Consider the following 25456-nt stretch of genomic DNA (forward strand, 5'->3'; position numbering starts at 1 on the left):
GAAAATCACCATTAGGTGAACCAGATTGGAATCCAAATCTAAAGGCAGTGCAAGCAACGATTCGCTTTGCATTGGCCACTGGACGTCTTGGAAACAAGCGACATACACAAACTACTACATTCACTCACTACTAACTCACCACTAACCCGCCGTTGACACCCATCAACACCTCGTGTCAGACGTAGCAGACGTGCCATAGATAGGATCCTGAACACTTGGGGAATAGACTCCAAGCTAGTGCTCCACCGGGCGTAATGAAATAATCAGGTTGCGTCTGATGAGAGAAATTTGGGGCGCCATGCTTAGTTCAGACTTGGAATACACGCCAGTTTTGTGGCACCTTTTTGTGGTGGGCCCAAATTGGGCCCAGATTGACCGGTTCCTTCCATTGTTGAACGCTGTTCCTGGCAGTACCATCTCGCAACAAGGGCGGCATTGTACAGCCACACTACTAATAAAAAGTTAACTAAAAAAAGCCGCGATTTTAATTCGCAATAGGCTAGGAGCCTCCGGTCGCCTCCATTGCTCTAGCGCCCGTAAGCGCTAAAGGAAGAATGTGGTCGTCAAGGTATTGTGGAGGCGCTGCTAAGCAAAGTCATGCGGCTGAGAATTAGAGTTAAGATAATAATAGCCGATTATGGCATCGCGAAATGGCGTTTGCAGGGCCAAGTGCCGGTGACACTACACCCTTTCTGGACTTGATTTCCGGTGCTCTTGTGGTACCGATACTGCTAGAAATCAGCTTAAGCAGAAATATCATATTGAATCCTAGACTAGCATTAGGAGGAAATTTCTAGACGAAAATCTATACTTGATAGATAGAAGAATGCCGCTGCTTCTAATCCTGCCTCCAATATTGGAGGCCTTGGAGGGCTCTCGCAGCTATTGCTCTGAAACATGGAGTGGGCGTCTGACTGACCTGTCGTCGAAGTGCTGCGTGCCCCTATCGGAGCCAATCGGTAGTGTTGTCACAAACAGCTCATGATGTCACTGTTCTCAGCGTGCGACAAGGTGAATTGAAGGGGGTGGGCGTGTACCTCGTTTTCGCCTCCTGTGGGAGGGTGAGTGCAGGCGGCGTTGTTCTCGGCCCCGCCACTCGGCCAAGAAGATCGGACGACCGCACACGACGGCTTGATGTGTGAAGCCAGCTGATCTAGGCATATAAGGCTCGAATGAGAGTCTGAAAACATCCCTCCAAGAAATCCCCTCAATTCCACCACCCGAAGTCCAAGAAATCTTTCTCACATGCAATAGGTCATCCCCAACACATTTCCAGACGCTGCCCGAAGCCTGATCGTCATTTCCACCCCACTTTCAAAAGAGTTGCCAATATGGCTGACCATACAGAACATGTCGCGACGGTGCGACTTGGAAAAGCCATCGCTCGAGAAATACTCAGCTTAGATAAGGCCATAAAAGATGGTGATGGAAACGCAGAAGCCGTGCACAAGGAGAACATCGCTGGTCTGTACGTCGCACTGAAAGGTTGCAATGTCGGTCACAACGCGCCAAAAGTCAAGCAGACGCTTGAACAAGTCATTAAGCTGTTCCGCGAACCTGTGGCAAGAGACCCGAAGGCTCAGAAGAAGCAACAGTCGAAGATGATCGGCACCCTTACTCGTATGGAACCATTCCTCAATGCTGCTGTGGGAGCAAAAGTCGTTGGTGGCGCGGTTTTGGGCGTGGGCGCCGGGGCGTGCATCGCTGCCCTCAGTATGTTCGCAGCAGATCACCCTATACCCTTTATCGGTGGATCTGTGAGGAACTTGAACGCGCTCGATATCAAGAGTGTAGACGGAAACAATACGACTCACCTGATAGATACAGACAATGATGGCTTGCTGGACTGCCAGTACACAACGAACGATCAGATGGGATGGGTTACTGAAGGGTGTCATCCAATAACACCAATAAATGGCGTGGAGGACGTCGTGTCAGACATTTTCCACGGAATTACTGCTTTCCTCAGCAACCTTTAGCCCTTCAGTTCATGACTTGAGTCTCTCTTTCGTTACGTTTCTGTTGTCGTCCAGCACGGTCTTTTAACTTCATAGCTGTGAGAGGCTACGCCGCTGTAGCTTCAACAAAAGGGCGCCGTACAATTGTCATGTGTCTTCGGGTTTTGAGAGTGATGTGTGGCAGGTTGTATAATCACAGCTACAGCCGGTATTTGGGTGCTCTAGTGGCCGCAATATACAGTTTCACGTATATTGAACATAAGAACATAGTTACCATTTAACTATATTTGTATATCAGCTACAAGTAATATTGGCTTAGGCCAATGACGCTGTTGGTTCTTGAGTAGCGATGATTATACGAGCACCAAGATGCCTTTGAAGGCGAACCGTGGAAAGGATGTTATTGGTAAACTGAAAAAGCCATGTACTGTATAATGCTGTGATTAGAAACGTTTCACATGCCAGCGATATAATTGTCGGATAAGGCTGCCTCTGTTGCTTGAACAAGCAGACTTGACGTAATTGCTAGATGTCATAAAATCATCGATATCAGTAGTTGAGAGGCTGGCCAGCCACCTGATTTCATCAGGGTGGCTGGGAAGTCTTCTAAACTAGAGATAAAAGACATGAACCCTTCTGAAGGATAGAAAAACAACAACAATAATTTTTATATTCAAGAAATAAGCTTAGTTAACAATGAGTCTCATAACGTGACAGCATCAGAACACCAACTTACGTACGCATACCTTAATGACGGACGCATTGTGGCTCTGGAGAGTGAGATACTTGCTCATGATGACCCAAGAAGACTGTTATCCGTTGACTGGTTTACAGAAGCATATGGGAAATGTAGTTTTTAGACGAGACTACATACAAAGCATGGTCTAAACGTTCAGACTTTTCACACTTTATCTTTGGCGTGTTATGAGCTATGCTACCTACTCATGATAAAAACAGAAGTAGCGAACTCGCCCCTGTGGTTAGCATGACCGGAAGAAATGCGCCTACGCCACAACAAGCTTTTTTAGAAAGCGTTTACAAATTCTCTTGCGCAATAAACCAAGTCACAGCTATGGCCTGCTAAGCTAGGCATTGCCGATGCCCAGAAATTGTCATGACTACTGGATGAGATGGTTCGAGACATCTATCCAACTGCTGAACGACATCGTCACGATAGCTCACACTCAAAACTAACAACGGCCTCCAAAGCATTGTACCATCTTCTACACGCCCCAAGGTAACTCCAGACAATGTAGTTCATTAATTTGCACATCCCTGTAAACATACAGGCACACATATTTTTAGATCAACCCATTTTACCTGTATCAAGACAAACAAGATCGAGATTAAGAAAGCAAACGAAAACAAAAGTGAATAAAGGGGATCATTTGATAGAGAAAATTTTAAACATATAGGTAATTGATAGTGATATTCGGAGATGACTCACGTGACGCTGGCTACTTTCGCAGCTTTACGCCATGTACTCGCTCCACGTGGTTCTTGGAAGCGCCCAAACTGGTTAGGAAGTCACCCAAATGCTCGTGAGTCGATTGTTGGCTTGTTGGTCAGTCTGGTTGTGAAAAGCGGCTTATGAAGTAGGTCGACATTAACTGCAGAAGAAACTGTCTGCGAAGGTAAAGTCAAAAACATAAGATAGCGCCTAACAGGCTATTCATTAATGTCATCTATTCGATCTTGTAGCTGAAGCAAGACGACCAGACCTACGCATCTCCTCATCCCACGTAACTTCGTCGTACGCATTGACAATGAGCTCCTCAGCTTCTTTCAGTGCCCGAGTTCCCCGGAGGTCCTCAAGAGGGCCCCAAGTTGGCTTCCAATAGATCTTGAACCGAATGCGTCCGTCAACACCTGACCGGATCGCTCCTAAGCGTGAGTACTCAAAAACCTGCCTTCTGCTAACCGAGGCGCGCTTCTTCCCAATACGATGTTCACCAGAGCCAGTAGTTCTTCTTGTATTCTTTCTCTTCTGATTACCCCTTTGGATCCTCCCAGTGGTCTCTTCACCGTCCGCCACACGTATTGTAGCACCTTCCAAGTCGGTCTCTGGGCTAATAGTTCTCGATGTCATATCTCGTGAATCCAAGTCGGTGCCTCCGAGACCACTTTCAAGGACGGACTGAAGATGTTCTCGAGAGTTTTGGGCGTCAAAGCCGGGGACAGAATCGTAGTGCCTTGCATTGATAGGTGATGACCCGGCTGGGGGTACGAAAGACTCCTTCGCAGAGACAAAGGATCGTAGTAATGAACTGTGGCGAGCGGGGGACGGCCAGGAATAATTCTTCTCCAAAGTAATTCGATCCATTCTCACCATCGTGAAGTTGGCGTTCGCCTGAAGACGATGAACGCGGAGAAGAACAATGGGGGGAGTCCGGTAGGGACGTTCAAGCTCCCTTTATGGACGGAAGGGTAAGAGCACTCTGTCGACAAGCGTAGAAGGGAGGTTGGTTAAGCAAAGGTAAGCCGGGAATGATAAGTTATAGGTAAGATTGAACAAAGGTTTGAGTTCTTGCTAAACTTCAAGGGCGGGCACCGTCCCTTTTATACTCATCACCCATCTCTAGTCACGGGTCTAGTCTCTTTCAAAACGGCCAGGCTGACTACTCCCTTCCATCAACCCAGAACTCTTCATCCGCGTGAGGGTCCGGTGATGAGATTTCCCAATCCGAGTCACCACTAGCATGTGCGTAAGGTAGTGATAAGTCCGTTTTCGCCCGTTTATATGGGAGGGGAGCCGATGGTACAGCGTTACCTGCCTTTCTCTTGCGATCCACTTGTCGTCTTCTCGCAAGCTCTTTTCTGTGTTGCGCCTCGGCAGGGTTTATGTCTATTGGAGTGATTTCAGCATCTGAAAATGAGGTCTTGTAGACCTCTATGGCTCCGAGAATCCTGTCGCCTCCGTGAACGTCTGCTACGTGGGTGATCCAGCCTCCCATGCCCTCGACTTCGACCTTCCTGCCCTCTTGTAGGCATGCTGGACATGAGATTGGCTCGTCAAATAGCTCACTATGAGTGTTCAGGTGGCGCGAGAACCCTCTCTGTTTGTATTGTTGGTCGCATAAGAGGCAGAGAACATCCGGTAGAGACTCTAGGTTTGGGGTGTGAACCGCGCCATGGACTCTTCGAACATAGCTACTCCAGGCACAGGGATTCGCCTCAATCACCACATCTCCAAGGTTCATCCGCTTGCACTCGGGGCACAAGAACCGGGCCTTGAAGATATGCATGTGTAGATGGCGAACATGTCTTGTGAGCGCTGACGTGTTAAAGAAGGTTCCACAGCCAAAGAGACATCGCGCGGGTTCCTTCGATTCCTTCCTGAAATGATGAACATCTCCAATCTCGTTCAGTACGCTTGCTCCGCTTATAAAAGCGACAAGACGATCGGCTAGAGCGGAAGTGATATTCGTTTGGAATAAAAGACTAGCCAGCTTAGCGGCATAGGCACTGCTATTTCCGAACCTCTTTCTTTTTGAATTTTGCACCTCTTGTTTAAGATGTGCCGTTGATTTGTTCATTGCACGTAGCTTATCTGCTTCCTCAAAGTACTTGCGGCGTTTTTCCTGAATTTCTAGTCTCTCTAGGCAGTCAAGAGTATATCTGATTCGCGATGAGACTTTCTTTGCTTCTTGACTAGATGACCCTTCTTTGGCTGTGATGTATTTCAGCTCCTTGCGAAGCTCTGTTATATCTTTTCTTGATTCAAATTGATCAATTTCCTTTTTAGTTAGACGTGTAGGCGCGTTTGGGTCTCGATTATGCAGGCTATTAGAGATAGCTTCCCAAAGCGCTGTGTCATGCCTTGCTTTATCGCCGAATGCGATATTCGCTAGGTTCGCACGCAGTCTAACTGGCTGATAGCTTCGCTCAAATACCTCGGTGGAATGAGATACTAAAGTTTCGAAGTGCCGGTTGAAGACATCCTAGGGATAAACGGTTAGAGGCAAGAAGGTATTCCAATTCAGAGGCAGCTTACCATCCAATCTACCCACCGCGCCAACACGAACTGAGTAGGGACGGAGGCTAGATCGAGATCCCAATACCATTCGCACCTCGTTCCAAAGATTAATAAATCTATGGTAATTCATTGGCATAATATACTTATCATCACTCATAAACTCCTCTTTCCAGCGCAACTCTACAAAGTTAACGCCCTCCTCGAGTGTTTCAGGGTGAAGCACCTCATAACAGGACGTAAACCCAGCCTCAAAGGCATTATCTCTGATTGCTCTAATTGTGAACATGGTAGTTAAGCATAGAACTAACGTTGGAACCACGGAGAGTGCGTAGCTCAAGCTATATGAGCCGCTTATTAGCTTATTTATCAATTATGAGTGATGGAATAAATTATTGGGATCATTTACCTTGAACGTTGTTCTCGCTCGATTCTAAGCCGTCGAAGCTTGTTATGATCAACGGTAGACCAGCATATAGTCCGCGTAACAGATGGGTTAACAGGATCTCTAACCCACGCAAGCTTTACATGGTTATACTTCTTCAGTTCTAACGCTCCTGGCCGCCAACCTCCTAGACCCATTTCAACAACATACATAGTGAAAGAGAGTCTATCGTCAGGTGAACACCTAACATCATTTGCTCTATTCCACAAAGTGGAAAGAATAGTTAAAATATCGTCTGTAGTCGCGCCATCTTTTTGAAAAGTCTGCCCCAAGTTTAATCCGACTTCTGTGCCGAACTCAGGAATCCACTATAGTTAATTAGGGATTAGAGAAGTCTGTTGATAAGGAGAGGGGCCAAGGACTCACACGAGCTATCTCATAAGTAGGACCGCAAGTCGATGAAGTCCTCCTAGAAGAATACTTCAATGACCAGATTCCGGCATTCTCGCGATCTTGAAGCCTTTTTGGTTTCATAATCCGATCGTCTGCATGATTGACCAGCAAACACCATACATCTTCTATTGTTGACGCGCAATTAATCGTGTGTACTTCCTCATATTCCTCAGGGCCAAGGCAGGGACGCAACGTCACAGACTGCTCCCAGTATTGTCTGAGAAATCCTTGGAAGATGGCTTGAACTTCTGGTTTGCCTAAGCAAAGGTCAAACCATATATCTACCGGGTCGACTTCAGCGCAAGCGGCAAATCTACATGGAATAAAATCAGTAATAGCTCATTGCCTAGGAATAAAGATAAGAGGGGGATGCCTCACTCTTCCCAGTTCTGCCAGATCCTCTCGCGACGCTGCCTCGTTTTTGGGTCAAGGCGGCAAACCTCACTCAGCGGCTTCTCCTGATATTTTTGCACCGCCGCCTTAGCGGCATCTTTGTTAAATTGACGCACACTTGGGCGGGCAAAGCGAAGCGAAGATTTCGTATCTCGGGGCATGATGATAAAGTGAGCGAAGGCAGCTTCAGTGGCAGTACACGTGAATGAGAAAAGGGGGCAGGGGGCAGAGGACTGAATGTCATGGACGCCAAAACCATCGAGGACAAATGAAAGGGGGAGAAGGGGCATTTTATCCAGTCAGCACATCACTTGAATTCAATCAGGCCAACGGGGCCCCTGCAGTACACGTAGGCATTCTCAAGTGGGATTTCACGGGCTGACCAACACGGCACATTGACGCCAGGGCGGACTGACATGGACCTGCGACCGGACCAATGTAGAAAAAGACTTGTCGATAAAACCAGGGGGAGGAAAGGGGGTGGCAGCGTCCGGCGCCTCCCCCGAGCCTGGCGAGGATTTCATGCGAAGGCCAGGGTCGAAAACAGGCAACATGAGGGTGTGTATTACTACGCGGCGTGCGGTCTCGTCCATCGCCCGGCGCTTCGGTATCGGAGTGGAAAGCCGGGACAGAGAGCCAAAACGGTGGCAGGATGGAGAAACGGAGGGGACGGGAAAAGCGGGTCCGGGCGGGCGTTTCGGGTAAAGGTCGGGCGAGTTCATATTTCGGACGCGGTGTCCCGTCCGATCTCGTACGATAACCTAGCGAGCGCTGGATTAGTAGTTGGGTCGGTGACGACCAGCGAATACCCGGTGTTGTATGTTTTTTTTTATAATTTTTTTTTCTCGCAAACCAGAAATTGTGTAGCAAAATCTGCCGGCGCCTCTCCAAGACCCGCGCATTCATCTACATCAGAGGGTCTGCTTACAGATTCTCACTGTAGTGTTTTATTCTTTGTCAAGGAAATCAGTCTCGTGGCTCTCTGAATCGCGGTGGGCGTCGTGAGTGGATCTTGATAGGGTATCGCGATGGCTTGAAATGGCTTCATATGGCTCCACCCGAATAACTTGCTTTAATATTAAAAGTCATCAGTTTTTTTTCAAGGCCTACAAAGGTACAAAAGTGGCATCACAAGATATACCAGCCGACAGTGCTTCCCAACGCCTTGGTAAACTTTTCTGGCGCCTGATGGTGCATTTCTTTGCTTCAAGGCTCTCCGCAATGCGAACTTATTGACTGACGTTCGTCGATCAAGGCGTGAAGCGCAAGGGCTTATAACCTAGTAAAAACGAAGCCAACCCACGTGTCTATAATGCGAAGATTTCCGAGCAGATAAAAGAATGAGATGAGGGGAAGGGCCGATGCAAAAGGAATAAAGCGAATTTGGCGGATAGCTCTTCCCCTTGTACGAAGTATATACATACTTAAGTATGTAGTTACATATACAAATATACATATACATATGGCAGCTGTAGGGTTGCGTGTCGAGTGTCGTCCGAATCTACGGAGAGGCCGATACTGTGCGCCTTTTCCATGATTTGACGGCACAACCCGACACAGCATGTGCAACAAGTGCTGCATTGATGAGGAGGAGACGCCCCCAGGAGGCATAGCTAGGACTTAAATCTAGAACCTCAGTATTAGCAGGAAGGAGTAGCAGCACTATATGATAGCTATTATGCTACTATGCTGTATAGAGCATCTTATGTGAGAATACACGGAACGACAGAAAAAGATCTATATATACTTTTCTGCTACTTAGAAGGCAGTTTAAGGCAGTAGATTCAAGAAATGCATTACGTTAGCTAGCGCCACGACCACTTGGGTTGATTTTATAAGCACTCCTTCCCGCTTTGCCTATCCCTGGGTCAACGCTTGGGTCGTTAGCATCAGGGTCTTGTACTATAACCTCTATAATTGGAGGCATATTTGCAGTGAAGCTGTACTTTTGTTGCAAATATATGCTTGTCTTGGGGGCCCCGGAATCGCGAATAGGAACAGTTGGTGTTGTCCTGCATCGACATCTCATCTTAGCCCAGTGCAGTCACGATGCAAGACTCGGGATACCAATTATGTTGCTTGACCAACAACGCTTGGGTTGGGGGATATTCGCAGTATAAAGATAGTTCTCCACATTGTTATCCACGTAATCACTCGCTTATTCCAACAGGTACATCATCATATCATTTTGACATCTGCCGATGAATACAAGTGCGAATGGGGTGATCTACACGGTAGATCTAGTCTTGGATCAGCCGGTTAATGAAAATTGCTCTTTGGCTCCTTGCAGTAGACGGGCCACAACTTGTGCTCTGTAGAGATTGATGGGAACAGCATAGGTTTTTTGCCAAGGACTTCAATGAGGATGAATATCACGGAGAGATGGGGGTGTTACTGGAGTCGAATGGAGTTACTACTCCAGACCTGTTGCCATGTTCTCTCAACTTCCGACCTTCTCAACCCTTGTGCTCTGTCCACTCACATGCTTGCGATCAAATGGAGCACCCGGGAAGAACATGCGGCTCGGACCACAGGCCGCCACTGTGTCAACCATTGGCTATACTTGCGACTGAAATGGCTGGTTTTGATCAAAACACACGCGGCACAGACAAGCCTGCCTCGCTTTCTACCTTCGTCCCATCCGGCAATACATCCTCTGCCGATATCGAGGCCGCACGCCCGGTTGTCCAGGCGCAATTGCCCGGATGAAACATCTGAACATGGCCCGGCGTCGATAACCCTGTCTGCAACGACCACAAACCAAGGCCCGGCACCGAGATGTCATATGTCGACGGCGGGGCCCAACTTCTCAAGGAAACTGTTCTCATACGAAAAGGCGCCCGGGTTGCGGATCACAAGATTCACCAGATTGACGACGCCAACTACCAAGACCGGGTTTGGTTTGACCTCCAGGTTATGGGCATGGGCGCTCGAAAATGCGCTGTTCCAGGAGACAAGGTGCCTGCAACGCTCGTCATTGCTGAGAGCGAGGAATAGATACGGATACACAAGTCTCCCCCCCAAGTTCAACAGTTACGCGTAGATGAAGAGCTTGTGTGATGTCATGAACGACGGCCAACTGCGCCGTTTCACTATGCCGGGTCTACACGATGCGGCCGTGGATGAAACAGCCATGCAAGGTTGATAGGGAGGCGGCATTCCCGCTACGCCAAAACGCAATCTCTGCATCTGTACAACCAGCTAGGAGTCTGCGCGCTGTACTTTGACATGCGCATTGTGAGCGTTCATAATGAAACGTTGTAGGCCGCGCACGGAAACCGATGAACTTGTTCCGCACCCTGCTGGCGCAAACGGCCCGTCTCTCGGTGACTTGATCAAAGACATGAATCGGTCACCTCTGACTATCTTGGCAAGATGGTGGTCTGGTACATTAAACGTATGGTCGATGGCAGCCGTTCTGTAAATGGATACTGGAGTGAGACAAGGCGAAGACGGCCGAATTCTACGACAAGCTGCGAGGCATTCATAGTCGATGCCTGGCCAAAATGTCGCAAAACTCTCCCCCTCTGGCCGTCTGTCACGTAGTAACAGTCTGCTAGACGCTCGCAGCGCAATGGATAACGGTGTCGGCAGACAATCCGAATCGACCGTATAGCTAGCTGAGACTAGAGTGTGCAGTGCAACGCTGCTCGCCCTCGCGAGGAGCACCGTCAACGATGGGGGGGTGGTTCGGCCTGGTGAAGCAAACTCTGATGAGCAAAGCAATTTAGTCGAACGGGGAGAAGATACTCGCACCAGCGACATGCGAGGTCGTCATGTCTCCGTGACGGCGGCTGCTACCACTTCTGGCACCGTCTTCCATGGTACGACTCGTGTGGAGGGAGAGCGGACTGCTAGCTGTTTCCCGTCTTGTATGTCCGTAACAGCCGACGCAAATTACTTCGGTTCTCGACCGAGGTGATTCATGACTTGGACGAAACCTCACCGGAGAGGGTCAACGACTTTCCGATGCTCGGCCTAGGCCGAGCCCGATGGTGATTGGTGGGGCGAGGCACGAGTTGGCTGATTTGTTTCACGCGTTGCGCATTCCATGGGTTCCAAAGTGAGTTCATTAACTTGAGATGCCCATGCGCAGTTGCCCCGGCTCCAGAGTCCATCATATGCAGCAGCGCGAGTCGGTGGCGCGAAGCTAGAAATGATGACCACAACACCCAGGCGCGGCGGGATTCCCCTTTTCCCCTTTCCCCTTTGCCAACCCGCCGGTCTCATCATGTGTCATGTGCCTGTCCTGAGTCCTTACTTCCTCCGCCCCATGATCGGGAAGGGGGAGTGAGCGGCTATCTGACCCCCCCTGCTGATCGCTGCTCCCTCCCATTTCCCTTTTCAGCAAAAACAGTAGGTCGTATGCCTGCACCCCTGGTCGAACCTGTGATGCTGGTTGTCCGGCGATGAAGACGACGGGCTGATCTGGAAACCCAGTGCAGGTGGCGGCGAGACCGACTTGCTATGCGAACAATGCGATTCATGCAATGCTTCTTCAGCACACCCAGGTCTTCTGTGACATCGGGAGATCTCGTGGCCTGGACACGAGTAATGAACACAATGTCTTGAATCCCCCCCTCTGGGGAGATTAGTAGCTGTAATGCCACCACGCGCCGCGGAACTCTGGCCCTTGGGCTTCTCTTAAAAGCGCCCTTGGGATCTGCCACTGACGGTTTCATCTGAGTGAGCAAGCATTGATTGTTCAGCGACAGTGCTGTCACCCGGCGCGTCATTGTCACCTCGCTGTGAGAGTTGGGAACCTGACTTGGTATTGCCGACGACGTTATTTGGCTCAAAATGCTCTTCGGGACTGTCTGTGCCGTTGTCGCACTTGCCATCAGTCCAGGGTGCGCGAAGCCCTCGGCATCGTTTCTCAAGCGACGAAGGCTCGAAGCCGATGCTTCCAAGGCGTCACAGGTAAAACAAGCCTTCCGCACGGCATGGAATGGGTACTATGAACACGCCTTCCCTCACGATACTCTGTTGCCGCTCACCGGCGGTAATTCGGACGACAGGTGAGAATCACCTCTAGAAAACGACCAAGGCCCTTTATTTTTATTTTTTATTTTCAAAATTTCTGTTCCACGCCGTCATGTGGCTGACAACAACTACAGGAACGGATTGGGTGTCACCGCCATTGACGCTCTGAGCACCGCGGTGGTGATGGAAGAGAAAGCCATTGTCGACCAGATTCTCAACTACACGGCCACCATTGACTTTTCCACCACCAAGGAAGCGAACTCGTCAATCTCCCTGTTCGAAACAAACATTCGGTACCTCGGTGGACTGATCGCCGGTAAGCACGTGCGCAGCTTCATCCGCATCACTGGCACGTTTGTGCTAACCATTGTCCTCAAGCCTTCGACTTGTTAAAAGGTCCCATGAGCAACCTTGTCGACGACGACAACTCGGAGTTGGTCGAAGCTCTCCTCACGCAGGCCACGACGCTCGCCGACAGCCTCAGCATTGCCTTTGACACACCGACCGGCATCCCTGATGACTCGGTTTTTCTCAACCCTACCCGTCGAATCGGGGGCTCAGCCACCAACGGTCCGGCAGGGTTCGGCACATTGGTCCTCGAATGGACACGCTTGAGTGATCTCACGGGCAACAAGACTTACGCGCAGCTTGCCCAGAGAGCCCAACTCTACCTCATGAGCCCTACCGGCGAGCCCGAGCCCTACCCTGGCCTGATCGGATATACTGTCAACATCAAGGATGGCAAGTTCCAAGATCAGAGTGGCGGGTGGGGAGGCGGCACCGACAGCTTCTACGAATATCTCATCAAGATGTACCTGTACGACCCAGCCGAGTTTTCTTACTACAAAGACCGCTGGGTGACGGCTGCCGAATCGACCATGCAGCACCTTGCCTCGCACCCCAGCACCCGGCCCGACCTGACGTTCCTGGCGCAATATAACGGAAAGAACATCAACAACTGGTCCGGCCACTGTGAGTAAAGCCCCAGACACCCCCGAGGCCAAGTGCGCATTTGCTAACCGCGCGTCCAGTGGCATCCTTTGCCGGCGGCAACTTCATCCTAGCCGGCGTCTTGCTCGGTGAAGCCAGGTACATCGAATTTGGCCTCGACCTGGCGTCGTCGTACTATGAGACGTACCGGCGGACGCCAGCCCGCATCGGTCCCGAAGGGTTCCAATGGGTCGCTGCCGACGACGGGCGCAGCGCACCCAAGGAGCAGGCCGACTTCTACAATAAAGCCGGGTTCTGGTCCATCTCCGGCGGATACGTCCTCCGGCCCGAGACTATAGAGAGCCTATACTACGCGTACCGCGTGACCGGCGACCAAAAGTACAGGGACATGGTCTGGAAAGCCTTCAGCGCCGTCCGTGACTTGTGTGCAGGCGGGTACGGCTTCTCCGGACTCAAGGATGTGATGCGGGAGGATGGCGGGGGCCAAGATGACTTTCAGCAGAGCTTTTTCCTTGCCGAGACACTCAAGTACTCGTATCTCACGTTTGCGCGCGATTCCGCGGTGCAGTTCCAGGCAAGGGGCGGGAACGAGTTTGTGTTCAACACGGAGGCCCATCCGTTCCGGGTGCGCCAGTAGATACGATAGATGGCTTGTGACATAAGGGACCGTTTGTGATTTCGATATAGATCTAATTTCTCATTTTGTTGCAAAAGAGCTCGCACTCATCAAGCCCTGCATCTTGACAAAGTCTAGCGGGCACTCACCTGAGTCACTTCAAACAACGCTGCTACTAACATGACACGCCGCCCAGAGACTTTTCCCTCTCTGCGAAGCGCGACGTGCGGGGACTCTGCGACCAGCCCGGCTGCCCTGCGGCACGCCGCCCGCAGCTAAGCTAAGCTTAGCTTAGCTTCCGTAGTAGTAGCAACTACCGTTTGTTATTATCCACCGAAATTAAATTCCCGATTCCTCCCGCCAAGACAGCAACGAAGCAGAAACGCAAAAATATTGGGTCTGGCCGGGGATTGAACCCGGGACCTCTCGCATGCGTGCATCAGGGTTATCCCTAAGCCAGAATCATACCACTAGACCACCAGACCGTTCATGGCGCCACAGCCGTTGGGGATATGGGTCTGGCTGCCAAATAGAAACTTATGAGGCAGTTGCCTCTCCCGTTTGTCGCCCTTTCTTTCTCGATTGCTTTTCAACTCGGCTTCAAGCACATGTCTCAACCTTGACTAAGTCATCTAGCCAGGCTACACGGGCGTGTTCTGGTATATAGCCGTCGTTGGTCGGCTTATCCGGGATAAGGAATCGAGGAAACCAAGGACTGTCTGTCTATACGACATTATATGCTGGCATGAGTCTTGCTCTAAGCCCCGGTCAACGTGAGCAGCCTTTGTTACAATCAGTCTGCTGCCACTGTCTGTGCTTCCTAGTCCCTCACGAGCCACAATGACAGATCGGACTTTCGATTATGCGACACAGTACCAGGGGAAGTCTGGCGAAAGTCTCCTAGCAATCACGCCTGCTGGTATGCTTTGAAAAGACTCACGGGCTACAGGTAGTGTTTCCAGTAGCGACGACGAGACACCGTGCCCGTGCAGTTCCGGGATGCTCGGTTGACGAATCGAAGAGCAATCGTGTTTCTGGGCCTTGCAGCTGTCTCTGGGCTCGTAACTCAGATGGTACAGTGTTAATTTGAACGTTTGCTAAGCTCCAAAATTAGGCTCTAGTTAAATTGGGCTACATGTTTAGACTAAACACACCGCATCACGTACATGATGAATCCGGCGCCCGCAGAATTCTGATACCAGACCTCGTGAGGTCCAATTTGTTCAAAGAGATCCTTCCAAGCACGGGACGCATGCCCTGGTTGTGCCCCAGAGAAACTGAGAGAAACTCCATCGGAACTTGGACATTATTCTTGCTTCCCCTCTTTTTTCAAGCAATCAGTTCCCTGCGGAGCTTGGTGTGTCCAGGACCGTAGCAGACGGGCTTCGAGAAACGACTGTAATTTGATAGAGGACTATCCCGCTCACAGCGCATGTAACATGGTTGCCAAAAAATATATGACAACAGGGGAACCTGTCGTCGAAAGTCAACGAGTTTAGTTTGCAAACTCGGTATTATCGCTGCGAGACAACTCAGGTCTAGTCTAGGGAAAGTTAACGATAGCATATCACCGAAACCAATTCCTGACCATGCCCTTCTCTGCATGGGCAAATAACGACTTGAAATTGACGGGAACCTCACTGTCACACGAACGGTGACACAGGGCCCGGTCACAAGAGCTGGGGCTGCAGAAGGCTGCTGGTGCACAAAAGGAAGCCTCTGGTCGAAAGGGCCTTGCAGAAACCAAGGATCTTGAATACCAAACAAAGTGTGTTATATGCAAGTCTAGCTAAAGTGCTCCAAGCCCTCAGACGAGCCCTTGTCAAGCTCGCCCACGGGCCACCAGGCGCCACGGTTACACCAGGACCATGACCACAGGACCCAAGGAGAAAGTTGCTGCATCATGCATGCATAGAAGCCTATTGGCACCGAGGGTCTCGTGGAAAGCCGGGGGACCTTCAATACCGAGGTGTGTTGTGAGCATTGACTTGAACTAGGGCCCCGGGCCTTGTCACTACAGCCCTTGTCGCATGTTCCGAGCTGCAGGCCTCATGCAATGGCGCATTCACTGTTTATTCGTTCACGACTCTGTTCGGTTGTGCCAGTCTGCAATGTGCGCTCCAAGCCCGTTCAATCTTTGTTGCGAGTTGACATTATGACGCAAGACATGGCCATTACGAGTAATTGTACCCGGGATGCAGGCTCCGGAGGCGGAGACCGCAGTGGCTCATAAGAATCTCAAAGTCTGAGCTTGCTGATGACTCCGTGTTGGAGCATCACAGTCTTTCGTGGACCAAGGACATTGGAAGATCGATTAACTCGTTTACCTAAACCCTTGGCCTCTCGTCTCCCCACCCGCCGTGCCCGTGTCGTGGCAATGGCACCGGGATAATCTGTTAGTGATGTGTCGAGGGTGACAAGATTCTTTTCCCATTCACATCTTGGCCTCCTCACAGCGGTCCCGGCCTTTTCTGTCGGGTTTGGATATCATTGCAAGAGAGTAGGCTTTTAAAACATGGCGGGCCACAGGTGTTGGCCCGACCTACGCTTCAAGGATCCAGTGTTGGAACCAGACAAAGAATGAATAGTTTTCGCAGACATGATTTGCTGCAGAACGAAAAAGAGGCGCGAGTTTGACAGGAGAAGCAAAATATAACCACTCCCAAAGTAGCGGGTGGTCGACGCTCTGGCCGCAGGAGCCGGGGCCAGGGCCATGTTCCTCGTGCGTCGTATTTCAAGTGCCGAGTTCCTGGGGCTTTTCTGGCATCATTGATCAGGGATTCAAAAGCACTGACCAGACTTGGAAGGTCTATCCAAGTTGCCACTCATAGCCACAAACACTGGGGCGTTCGGATGCAGTGCCGTCGCTAGTGACTTGATCCATGTCTTGATCTGCTCTACCTTTTGACCAGCGGCCATACGGACCAAGTTCCGGGAAACAAGGGCCGTCCTTTACGCCCGGTATCAAAAGCATCATTCGAGGAAGACGGAAGAACGGCCAGAGAGATATCATATCATGGCGCCAGGCCCGCATGTTGGATTTGGGGTGGCCTTGCCATGGGCCGTGGCCCGGCTGGCAAGAACCTTGGCCAGGCTGCTGCTGGCCATGCATGATTCCGACAGCCACATGTTTTTCTTTTCTTTCTTTCGACCGGGCACTAGTACTCGCATCTGTCCAACCACCGATCGACACTGCAAGCTCCGATTGCTTGTGTAGGCGGACAGCGATGAAAATGGGCTGGCCATCGACGCAGCAATGGTGGAAAGGGGGTCCTTTGTTTCGAGTAGACGGGGGAAAAAAAGAAAACGATTTAACCAGATGCTGCGCCACCTACGCGTGCCTTGGATGAGGGATTCCGCATTGTTGACTGTGGTTTTGTAACATCTTTATGTAGCAGGTAATTTGGACGGTTGTGTCCGAATCAGGGCAAGATTCGCATGGAAGACCATTTCCAAGCCGTCAAGACATGGAGAGGGTACATTTTGGTATCTAGCTGCCTCTTGCCGGCGTCTAGTGCCGAAAGAGCGAGGATATACCCCGACCATGGTGTGAACAGCCCGGGCCCGGCCGGCGATGCAGCACAAATAGCGGCGAACCACGTTGCACAAGCGAACAACCCACGGCTGCCGGTGCCGAGTCCGGGGCGTCACGGTGGCATCCCTCCGGCCGGGAACGTAGGACATGGCCCAGGATTTCTCTGCACAGCTCATGGGTCGCAGCAGTCCGCCGCTCCAAGGTATGCCCGACGGAGCCGCCCGAGACGCACGCACGGCACGGCACGACTGACTCGTGGTAGTACTAGTAGTGAGTGCTCTGTGGAACCGGACAACTCGGACAAGGCGCCGGCGATCAAGGACGAGATGGACATGGCCTATTCGCCCAAAATGGCCGCAATTCCGCTGCAACAAGCCGGTGCCGACGGGAAATACGACTCGGAGAGCAGCTCAGAGCAGCCAGCATCGAACTACCGGACCTTTGGGCGGCAGAAACCACAGCACAAAGCAAGAACAGGAGGAGCGTCAGTCCGCTCTGAAGCCCGACAACAGCAAAGGCCGCCATCCGACGACGACTCATCCACCGCGGTACATCCAGCGGCATCGTGAGCTGGGAACCGGCACGTTGCCTGGAAGCAAGAGAGACGGAGAGAAACGCGGTCTGGAATATGAGTCCACTTTTCCTCTACAAGCAATGCCGTGTCGGCCTGAGAGGTGGTACACCTACCCGCCCTCGATAGACCTTTACAATTTGAATCTCTCATGGACAACTATAAGAGCGTGGCGCTAGAAGTTCCCTTATAGCGGCGAATATAATTGCATTCTAATTTAATGGAATTGCTAATATTGTCACTTTGCTTGACGTCCTAGCGCATGACTCTAGACTAGACCCTACAATAGAGTAAAATCAAACTGCTCTGCGTTGCTGAAATGCCGCTCGGCAGGCCAGTTTCGCGGTGTGTTGGCATCTGATTTCGTCTGGTTTGAAAGTAGTCAGACGGTCTTGGTTGGTTTAACAAGGTTAAACGTGGATTTGTAGATAAAGGGGCTTACTACTTCAATCGTGAGACAATTAAAGACGTTGCAGGAGTGCACAGGCTGCTCTTATTTCCACCTGAGTGTAGGCGTGTACAGTTGATGCTCTATTGGAGCGCGCTCTTTTTGTGATGCTCGAGTCACCAGTGCATCAGTACGCCCGTGATTCCGTGCACGTCTACTACACTTCTTTTGCGTCTGCATGCCACGGCATGAAACTCGAAGCACGAAAAACTTACCACGGGGAAAGCCCTAGTAGTAATACTAGTAGTACTACTGCTACAAGCAGCAGCCCTACAAGCCTGGGGTCCAGGGCACCGTTCTCAGACCAAGTATCTGCCCGAGGAAGCAAGAAACTGTGCCCCTACGCAGGTTGAGATTGACGCTGCTGGCCATGCAGGCGCCTTGCGTGCCGCCCAACCCGCCAGGGATGGAGGCGCCAGAAACGACACGGGGCTCTTCACCCAGGCCTTCAAGAACGACCCGGAAGACGCTGCAAAGCGCTTCGACGCCGTCGTCGAGGGCTGCACATCACCACCTGCTGCCACCCGCGCTCGCCATTCTACCTTACCAACGGGCAGATGACCACGGGGGATGAAAAGCCCCAGCGGCACGAGCACGAGGCGGCAGCCGTGGCAGGCGTCAGGAGCACGACGGATGATGCTCCGGGAAGCATAAAGCTCCGCCGGCAGTGGCGAGGGGCCAAAATGACTCTGCCTTGCCTGCTGGATGACTGACCTCGCTGGCCCCCTTTAGAGTCGGACATGCGTTCCATGTGGTACGGGGGCGAGATGAATTCCATACCTTACCTAGTCGGTCGTCGACACATCCTTCCGGTATACATGCTGCGTAAATCCTTCATTGACCCCATCTGGAGTAGACGAGAGGCGCGGTTGCTTCCCACTGGCTTGCAGCTAGCAGCACGGCTCTCTAGCCGCCGCGCGGGACGCCTTGGCCGATGGAACACAACGTGCCTGGTTTAGCCATCGGTGCATTTCAGAAGCAGGGCTTGCATTCGCACATGAATTCAATGTAGTTGAAAACCCGTGTACATCCAGTCTGCGTGTCTAGTTGCGGTCAGACTATGGAACGAGTTCCTTGATGACACAGGCGTAATTCGTGATAGGTACTCTTGGACGGCGAGGACGTCTCTGATTGTAAAAGCACCTTTGTGGTAGGGCTGTTACAGATGACACAGATGACCTGTTGCTCGACACGAAAAATGCAGCCACTTCCTTGGTGTCTATGGCGAGTTGTAAGAAGTTGCTCAAAGGGACATCAGTGCGTCCGGTATTTCAGAATGCCAAACGGCCAAACGGCCAACACCGAATCAGTGGGACCAACGCAGAGCCGTGTCCGTGGCATGACCCTTTTCCAAGGGCGAACTTTGTACACGAGATATGCTATGGTCGTTCTGAATAACTAGTAGATTCGGGACTTACTTTTGGGGGTTGACATGGAAATTCCGAGCTTCTTCACGGGTCCAAACTGGCTGTTTACTTGCAAATACAAAAGTCACAGTCATGGATTGCGACATCTGTAGGGAAAGCACACGTTGTGCAATCATATTTACGCCCCCGACGGTGTTAATCAATATCCGTTTTGCTCACCCACATCGCGCTTCCATTGCTCCTTTATCTCTTGCAACAGACCCGGCATTGCGCATACGTCAACTGCCGTCCCGGCCATTGCCTTGGCAACCCGCATGGCCCGAGCAAACGCTCCCCTTGTCCCGGACGCCTTCTCGAAATCAGGACTATGTGGCGGTCGGGCTTCAGGCCCGGGAGGAATGGCGAAGCTGACGTTCATACTGGGCAGAGCATGACTCAAATTGCCCTGGTCTGTACTGGCCTTGACCCACGTGAACTGCCCTGGCGGTGGCAGCTGCGGATCAGGCGCACCAGGCAGGGCCTCCCAGTACCTCCTGTAGGATGCCGCGAGCGCGCGGTTGGGGACATGATCCTTGTAGCCGGGCACAACCTCGATCTCGACCCTCGCCCCCGTGGCTTCGGCCCCCGCGCGGAAACATGCCTCCACCTTCCGCTGCAGCTCTTCCAGCCGGGACGCGGTGGCGGCGCGAAGCACAGCAACGCCGGCGGCGTGCTCGTGGATGACGTTGGGTTTGTCCCCGCCGTCTGTGATTTGCAGGCCTAAAACGTCGTCGGGCCTCGTCTGCTGGCGCAGCACCGACACGGCGTTGTACGCTACGACGAGGGCGTCCAGCGCGTTGATGCCCAACCACGGGCTGTTGGCGGCGTGCGCGGCACGCCCGTGGTAGGCGACGTTGAGGTGCGTAAAGGCTGTTGTCCGGACCAGCGGGCTGTTGTGCAGGATTCCGGGGTGAGATATGAGCGAGACGTCGACGTCTGCGTAGGCGCCCGCCTCGAGGCATTTGATCTTGCCGCCAGCGCCGCCTTCCTCGGCGGGCGTGCCAACAATCATGATCTTGCCGGCGAGGCGGTGGCGGCGCAGCATTTCGGCAGCGGCGAGGCCGGCGGCCAGGGACACCATGGCGATGAGATTATGTCCGCATGCGTGGCCTAGGTCGGGAAGCGCATCTGCATCTTCTGGTCAGTATCTGCGAGCGCCGTGCTCGAGGCAGGAGAGAGCCTCGGGGCCAAAGGGAATTCCATGGCGTTACCCATCTCCGCGTTGAACGCAACGGTAGGGCCAGGCCGACCGCTGTCATGGACGGCCACCCACGCCGTTTCCAGCCCATGAGCCGAGCGAGTGACGTTCCATCCCTCTTGGAACTGCATGAAGTTGGTCAGGGCATCGTGAGCCTTGTACTCCCTGTAGGCGAGCTCGGGGTTGTCGTGGATGAAGCTGTTGAGGGACCACAGAAGAGGCTCCAAACCACGGATGAAATGGTCGATTTCGGGCAGGTACTCGCACCAAGTTTTGCACTCCTCAGAGTCGTCGCCAGGTCTTGACACGAGCACGAATCCGTCTTCTTCCATGTCAGCCACGGGGTCATGCTACGGATGGCTGTGATTTCTTTGTTTCCATGACCAGGTGCTCGACTGTCGAGGTGATGAATTGACGCTTCACCCCGAGCTGAGTCAGCAGACCCTACTCGGGCCTTTGAGCATGTTCAACACTTGTCCCGTCTTTTCGACCCTCTCCTAAAAACACTCTGGGGCGTTCTCCTTCCAAACCCACAAAGGACGTCAACCTGGAAATCGTTGGTTTTATCGATCCGCAACGGGGCAACAGCCAAAGGCAGGAAAACAATGGCCGTCAACAAACGTGATGTGGCGACTACGTTGAACTACTGGGACGACCCGGGAGATGGCTCCAAGCCGACGCCCATCTACATTGGCAAGGGGAGAATCAGCAACAAACGGCCACACAAGGCGTGGGATTTTGTGGTTTCTGACATCAGCGGGGACGAGGACCAATACACGCTCGACGGCCACGGATTCCAATACTGCCGCCACAGGAGCCGGGAGGAGGCCTTTACCGACGAGCGGCAGATCCAGTCCGTCTACTACGACGAGTGCGAGCAGCTCGTCAAAAGCATCACAGGGGCCCGCGCCGTTCACATCTTCAACCACAAGGTGCGGCGCGGTCCGACTCAGTGGCACCATCTCGGCCTGCACAACCTGGCCAGCCGCGGGCCCGTGACCAGAACGCACGTCGACCAGTCGTACGAGGGTGCCGAGCGGCGGCTGCGCTGGGAATTCCCCACCGAGGCGGACGAGCTGATCAAGCGGCGGTACCAGATCATCAACGTTTGGCGGCCGATCCAGCCCATCCTCAAGGACCCCATCGCCGTGGCCGACGCCGGGTCCGTGGCCGATTCCCATCTCGTGGGGGCCGAGATGACCGAGGATGACTTTGTCGGTGAATCGTGGGTTGTGCGCCACAGCCCGGACCACCGCTGGTTTTACAAGCACGGCATGACGCCCCAGGACGTGTTGCTCATCAAGTGCTTCGACTCGGACGGCGCCGTCGCCCGCCGGTCGCTGCACTCTGCCTTTGAAGACCCCGCCTACCGAGCGTGCGAGTCTCGGCAGAGCATCGAGGTTAGATGCCTAGTCTGCTACTAGCCACAGATCCTGAGCACCTAGGTCCCTGGGCGGGTAACGTCGATGGTGGGTTGGAGGGGGAGGATGCTACTCTCCGATGTGTGATATAACACAATCAAAGTTTGGTGCGGCTTGCGGGTCTGCGGAAGCGGGGTTGAACTGGGAATTCTCGCCCACTTGGGAAACAGATGGTATGCCGTGAAAGGCTGTGTAGCCGATGTTGGCCATGGGACGGGGTGGCAGAGTCATGTTGGCAGCCATCCGAGTGCGGAGTAACGAGGCGTATCCGGGCTTCAAGGCTACGACGATGCAGTGAATACGTCGTGCTTGGCTGGGCCGGGCATTCATCCACCTGGGTATATAACATTGCACTCACGCCCTCTTTCCTCGCTGGCCGTCGAGTCCCCATGCACCAACCCTCTCCCACGGCTGCGGACCCTATTACTCAGTACCCTGCATCACGAGAGCAGCAGCAGCAGCAGCAGCAGCAGCAGCACCATGGCCCCCGTCCTTGACCCCCCGCAGACCGTTGACTGGATGGGCAAGAAGGTGCCCGTCTGGTCTATGCAGACCATCAACTACGGGCTCCTGCTCTCGCAGGATCCCGGCGAGATCGACAAGGTGGTCAACGCCTGCTTGGAAGAGGGCTACTTTTATCTCGACCTCCAGGGCATCGACGGCCGGCGAATGCTCAGCGACCAGCAGGAGACGCTCAAGTTGATGAAGCGCTTCTTCGATGCCCCCATTGAGGCCAAGAACGAGTTTGGCCTGATCTCGTCGCACCTGGGGTGTGTGGCTCCCCCGGCTCCCTCCCCTTTGTCCTGCTCCGGGCCAGACTCGGACAATCAATAACGCATTACGCACGACTCTGATCTGTCATCTGACCAATTCTCTGCTCTGCCCAGCTACGAACCCGTGGGCAGCCGCACTGGTGTCGGAGCCGGCACCAAGGACGGCTACGAGATGCTCAAGGTGTCGCGGGACGAGATCCAGAGGGACAGCCCCAAGATCCCGGCGCCGGTCAAGAACAGCGGCGACCTGAAGATCCTCGAAAACACCATCGGCAGCTGCAACACCGTCACCAAGGTCATCCTGTCGGCGCTGTCCACGGGCCTGCATCTCACCGGTGCCGGGCGCTTCGAGAACTCGCACCGCAACGAGCGGCCCTCGACCACGACTGTGCGTCTGCGTCCTCCCCGAGTCCCTGCCGCGGTTCGTGAACTGGGAATGCCTCGTCACGGCCCGCCGTCATGCCCCGAGTAAGCCGATGCCCCCCGTGTTTCCCGCCGCTGACTGGTGCGCGCTGCGAATAGCTTTCCTTGATGCACTACCTCCCGTCGGAGCTCGCGGGCGAGAACCGCATCGGTCACCAGAAACACACCGACATCAGCACGCTCACGCTGCTCTTCAGCGAGCAATGGGGCCTGCAGATTCGCCCTCCCGGTGCCTGCGGCGCGCGTGAGATGGGCTTCGTGGCGCCCAGGCCCGGCTGCGCCTTCGTGCACGTCGGCGACTCTCTCCGCTTCGCCAGCGGCATGAAGTTCCAGAGCTGCATCCACCGCGTCGTGCCCTTTGACCCGACCGAGCACCGCTACTCCATTGCCTACTTCCTGCGCGCCGAGGACGACACCATGTTTGTCGACTCGGAGGGCCGTGCCATCACCGCGGGCCAGTGGCACGACGAGAAGTTCAAGGCCTTTACCGACCCGGAGCTGTGGCAGGCCATGGCGCCCAAGTCGATGATTCTGGGGGGCATGAAGGAGGACGGGGAGGATGAGCCTATTCCCGCCCTGCTGCCGGACGCCGCAGGACGCGGTGCCGTGTCGGCCAAGGCCTAGTCGAGGCAGGTTGACAAGCAACGTTATTGATTGATTCTGCACCACCGTCTGTGAAGGCATCTACACCGGGGGCTCTTGGCACGTACAACCCAGTCGACGAGAACACACAGTCTTTTCTCCACGGCAGTAGCTATACCACGTGTAGACATTTATGCCTGCTCTTACCGTAGCACTATAGTCCCTGAATTTCCTGCAGGTAATGTACTTGGCGTGCTTGAAAAAGGCAGCAGCCTCTCCATGGGATGGCCATGCAGCCCCTGATGATAACTATCGCAACCGTGCACGTGCCACAGACGCCAGGAAAGAAAGACGACGCGGCGGCTGATTGCTCACAAGTTACTCTTCATCCGAATAGCTGGTCATGCCGCAGATGGGTTTGACCGCATCACGTCCGGGCCCTCGGCTCACAGCGCTGACATGTGGAATTCCACATGCTGAGAGAATGCAACGGCCGGGTCGTCTAGACTCGGGGACTACTTTTCGGGGCCACAGTTTCAACGGGGGGGATCATGACCTCACGGCGTGGCGAGTCGCCTAGTATATAAACGTATTCACGTATTTGGCTTCCACGTCTACAAGGTCAACGATGCACAAGTAACCTTTATCCGCGCCCACACCACCTGTCAAGCTGAAAAACCTACATGCCTTTGAAAACGAAAACAGCAGCACCATCCGTCTCCGTGTTGGAGGGACCGGTGCCCAGCGCATCCCCGTCACCCAAGCAGCTCACGCTCTTTGACGAGACGTCAACCCCGAGAGATCAAGGCCGTCTTGTATCCGCATCTCCAGACGTAGACGCCGTGGAGGGGGCATAATTCCAAGTGCTGGGCACCAGGAGTCCCGTGGAAGCAAAGCAAGCACTCGATCGTACTCGAACAATTAGAAGCATCGCCCTGAGCGCTGCCGGGTACAGCCGTCGGGACAAAAGACATTTCCATCAATGTCGGTGACCAATAGGGACCTGGCACTCACGGCACTGAGCAGCAAGGGCAGGACGAACAACATGGTGATGGCGCGGGTTGGGGTGAAGCTGACAAGGGTAGAGTAGGAACAGTGGGTGAGTGTAGGCCGGAGAGGCGGTTTGTTTCTTTGTTCTTTGGTTGTGATTCTGGGGTGGAAGCGTGTTGGAATCCTTCGATCCAGGTGCTTCCTGCAGGGCTATTTATGAAAACCCAGAGTCTGGGTTCAGAGTCCAAGAGTCTAGAATCCAGAGAGAAACCACAGGGCCACGTGTACACGGAGAAGGCAGCTGAGAAACCACCATGGAAAAGCCCACGATTACGGTCGAGAGTCACGACTAGATGCGGCACTATAGATGCGACATTCATGCGGCGGCCAGGAGCAG

At 53.1% G+C, this 25456-nt stretch overlaps 8 protein-coding genes across 8 annotated transcripts; 5 read left to right on the forward strand and 3 right to left on the reverse strand.

Moving 5' to 3' along the window:
* Nucleotides 1-1331: 1331 nt before the first annotated feature.
* MAM_01302 (uncharacterized protein) lies at nucleotides 1332-1979 on the forward strand (the record flags this gene model as incomplete). Its single annotated transcript, XM_040820101.1, has 1 exon — nucleotides 1332-1979. One exon carries the CDS (start codon nucleotides 1332-1334, stop codon nucleotides 1977-1979), a length of 648 nt encoding a protein of 215 aa, XP_040681589.1.
* Nucleotides 1980-3639: 1660 nt separating this feature from the next.
* On the reverse strand, nucleotides 3640-4290 carry MAM_01303 (uncharacterized protein; the record flags this gene model as incomplete). The annotated part of the gene is made up of 1 exon (XM_040820102.1): nucleotides 3640-4290. The coding sequence occupies one exon, from the start codon at nucleotides 4288-4290 to the stop codon at nucleotides 3640-3642; it is 651 nt and encodes a 216-aa protein (XP_040681590.1).
* A 286-nt stretch (nucleotides 4291-4576) lies between these two features.
* On the reverse strand, nucleotides 4577-6220 carry MAM_01304 (FluG domain-containing protein; the record flags this gene model as incomplete). The annotated part of the gene is made up of 3 exons (XM_040820103.1): nucleotides 4577-5899; nucleotides 5953-6028; nucleotides 6078-6220. The coding sequence occupies 3 exons, from the start codon at nucleotides 6218-6220 to the stop codon at nucleotides 4577-4579; spliced, it is 1542 nt and encodes a 513-aa protein (XP_040681591.1).
* Nucleotides 6221-11962: 5742 nt separating this feature from the next.
* Nucleotides 11963-13733, forward strand: MAM_01305 (1,2-a-D-mannosidase; the record flags this gene model as incomplete). The annotated part of the gene is made up of 4 exons (XM_040820104.1): nucleotides 11963-12180; nucleotides 12280-12461; nucleotides 12524-13117; nucleotides 13177-13733. The coding sequence occupies 4 exons, from the start codon at nucleotides 11963-11965 to the stop codon at nucleotides 13731-13733; spliced, it is 1551 nt and encodes a 516-aa protein (XP_040681592.1).
* A 3864-nt stretch (nucleotides 13734-17597) lies between these two features.
* On the forward strand, nucleotides 17598-18827 carry MAM_01306 (uncharacterized protein; the record flags this gene model as incomplete). Its single annotated transcript, XM_040820105.1, has 2 exons — nucleotides 17598-17795; nucleotides 18615-18827. The coding sequence occupies 2 exons, from the start codon at nucleotides 17598-17600 to the stop codon at nucleotides 18825-18827; spliced, it is 411 nt and encodes a 136-aa protein (XP_040681593.1).
* Nucleotides 18828-19832: 1005 nt separating this feature from the next.
* On the reverse strand, nucleotides 19833-21202 carry MAM_01307 (uncharacterized protein; the record flags this gene model as incomplete). Its single annotated transcript, XM_040820106.1, has 2 exons — nucleotides 19833-20800; nucleotides 20884-21202. The coding sequence occupies 2 exons, from the start codon at nucleotides 21200-21202 to the stop codon at nucleotides 19833-19835; spliced, it is 1287 nt and encodes a 428-aa protein (XP_040681594.1).
* Nucleotides 21203-21475: 273 nt separating this feature from the next.
* MAM_01308 (uncharacterized protein) lies at nucleotides 21476-22294 on the forward strand (the record flags this gene model as incomplete). The annotated part of the gene is made up of 1 exon (XM_040820107.1): nucleotides 21476-22294. One exon carries the CDS (start codon nucleotides 21476-21478, stop codon nucleotides 22292-22294), a length of 819 nt encoding a protein of 272 aa, XP_040681595.1.
* Nucleotides 22295-22771: 477 nt separating this feature from the next.
* MAM_01309 (Oxoglutarate/iron-dependent oxygenase) lies at nucleotides 22772-24111 on the forward strand (the record flags this gene model as incomplete). Its single annotated transcript, XM_040820108.1, has 3 exons — nucleotides 22772-23061; nucleotides 23179-23452; nucleotides 23587-24111. The coding sequence occupies 3 exons, from the start codon at nucleotides 22772-22774 to the stop codon at nucleotides 24109-24111; spliced, it is 1089 nt and encodes a 362-aa protein (XP_040681596.1).
* Between the last annotated feature and the right edge of the window lie 1345 nt (nucleotides 24112-25456).

This window comes from Metarhizium album, assembly GCF_000804445.1.
Source record: "Metarhizium album ARSEF 1941 chromosome Unknown scaffold_2, whole genome shotgun sequence".
Taxonomy (NCBI): Eukaryota; Fungi; Ascomycota; class Sordariomycetes; order Hypocreales; family Clavicipitaceae; genus Metarhizium; species Metarhizium album.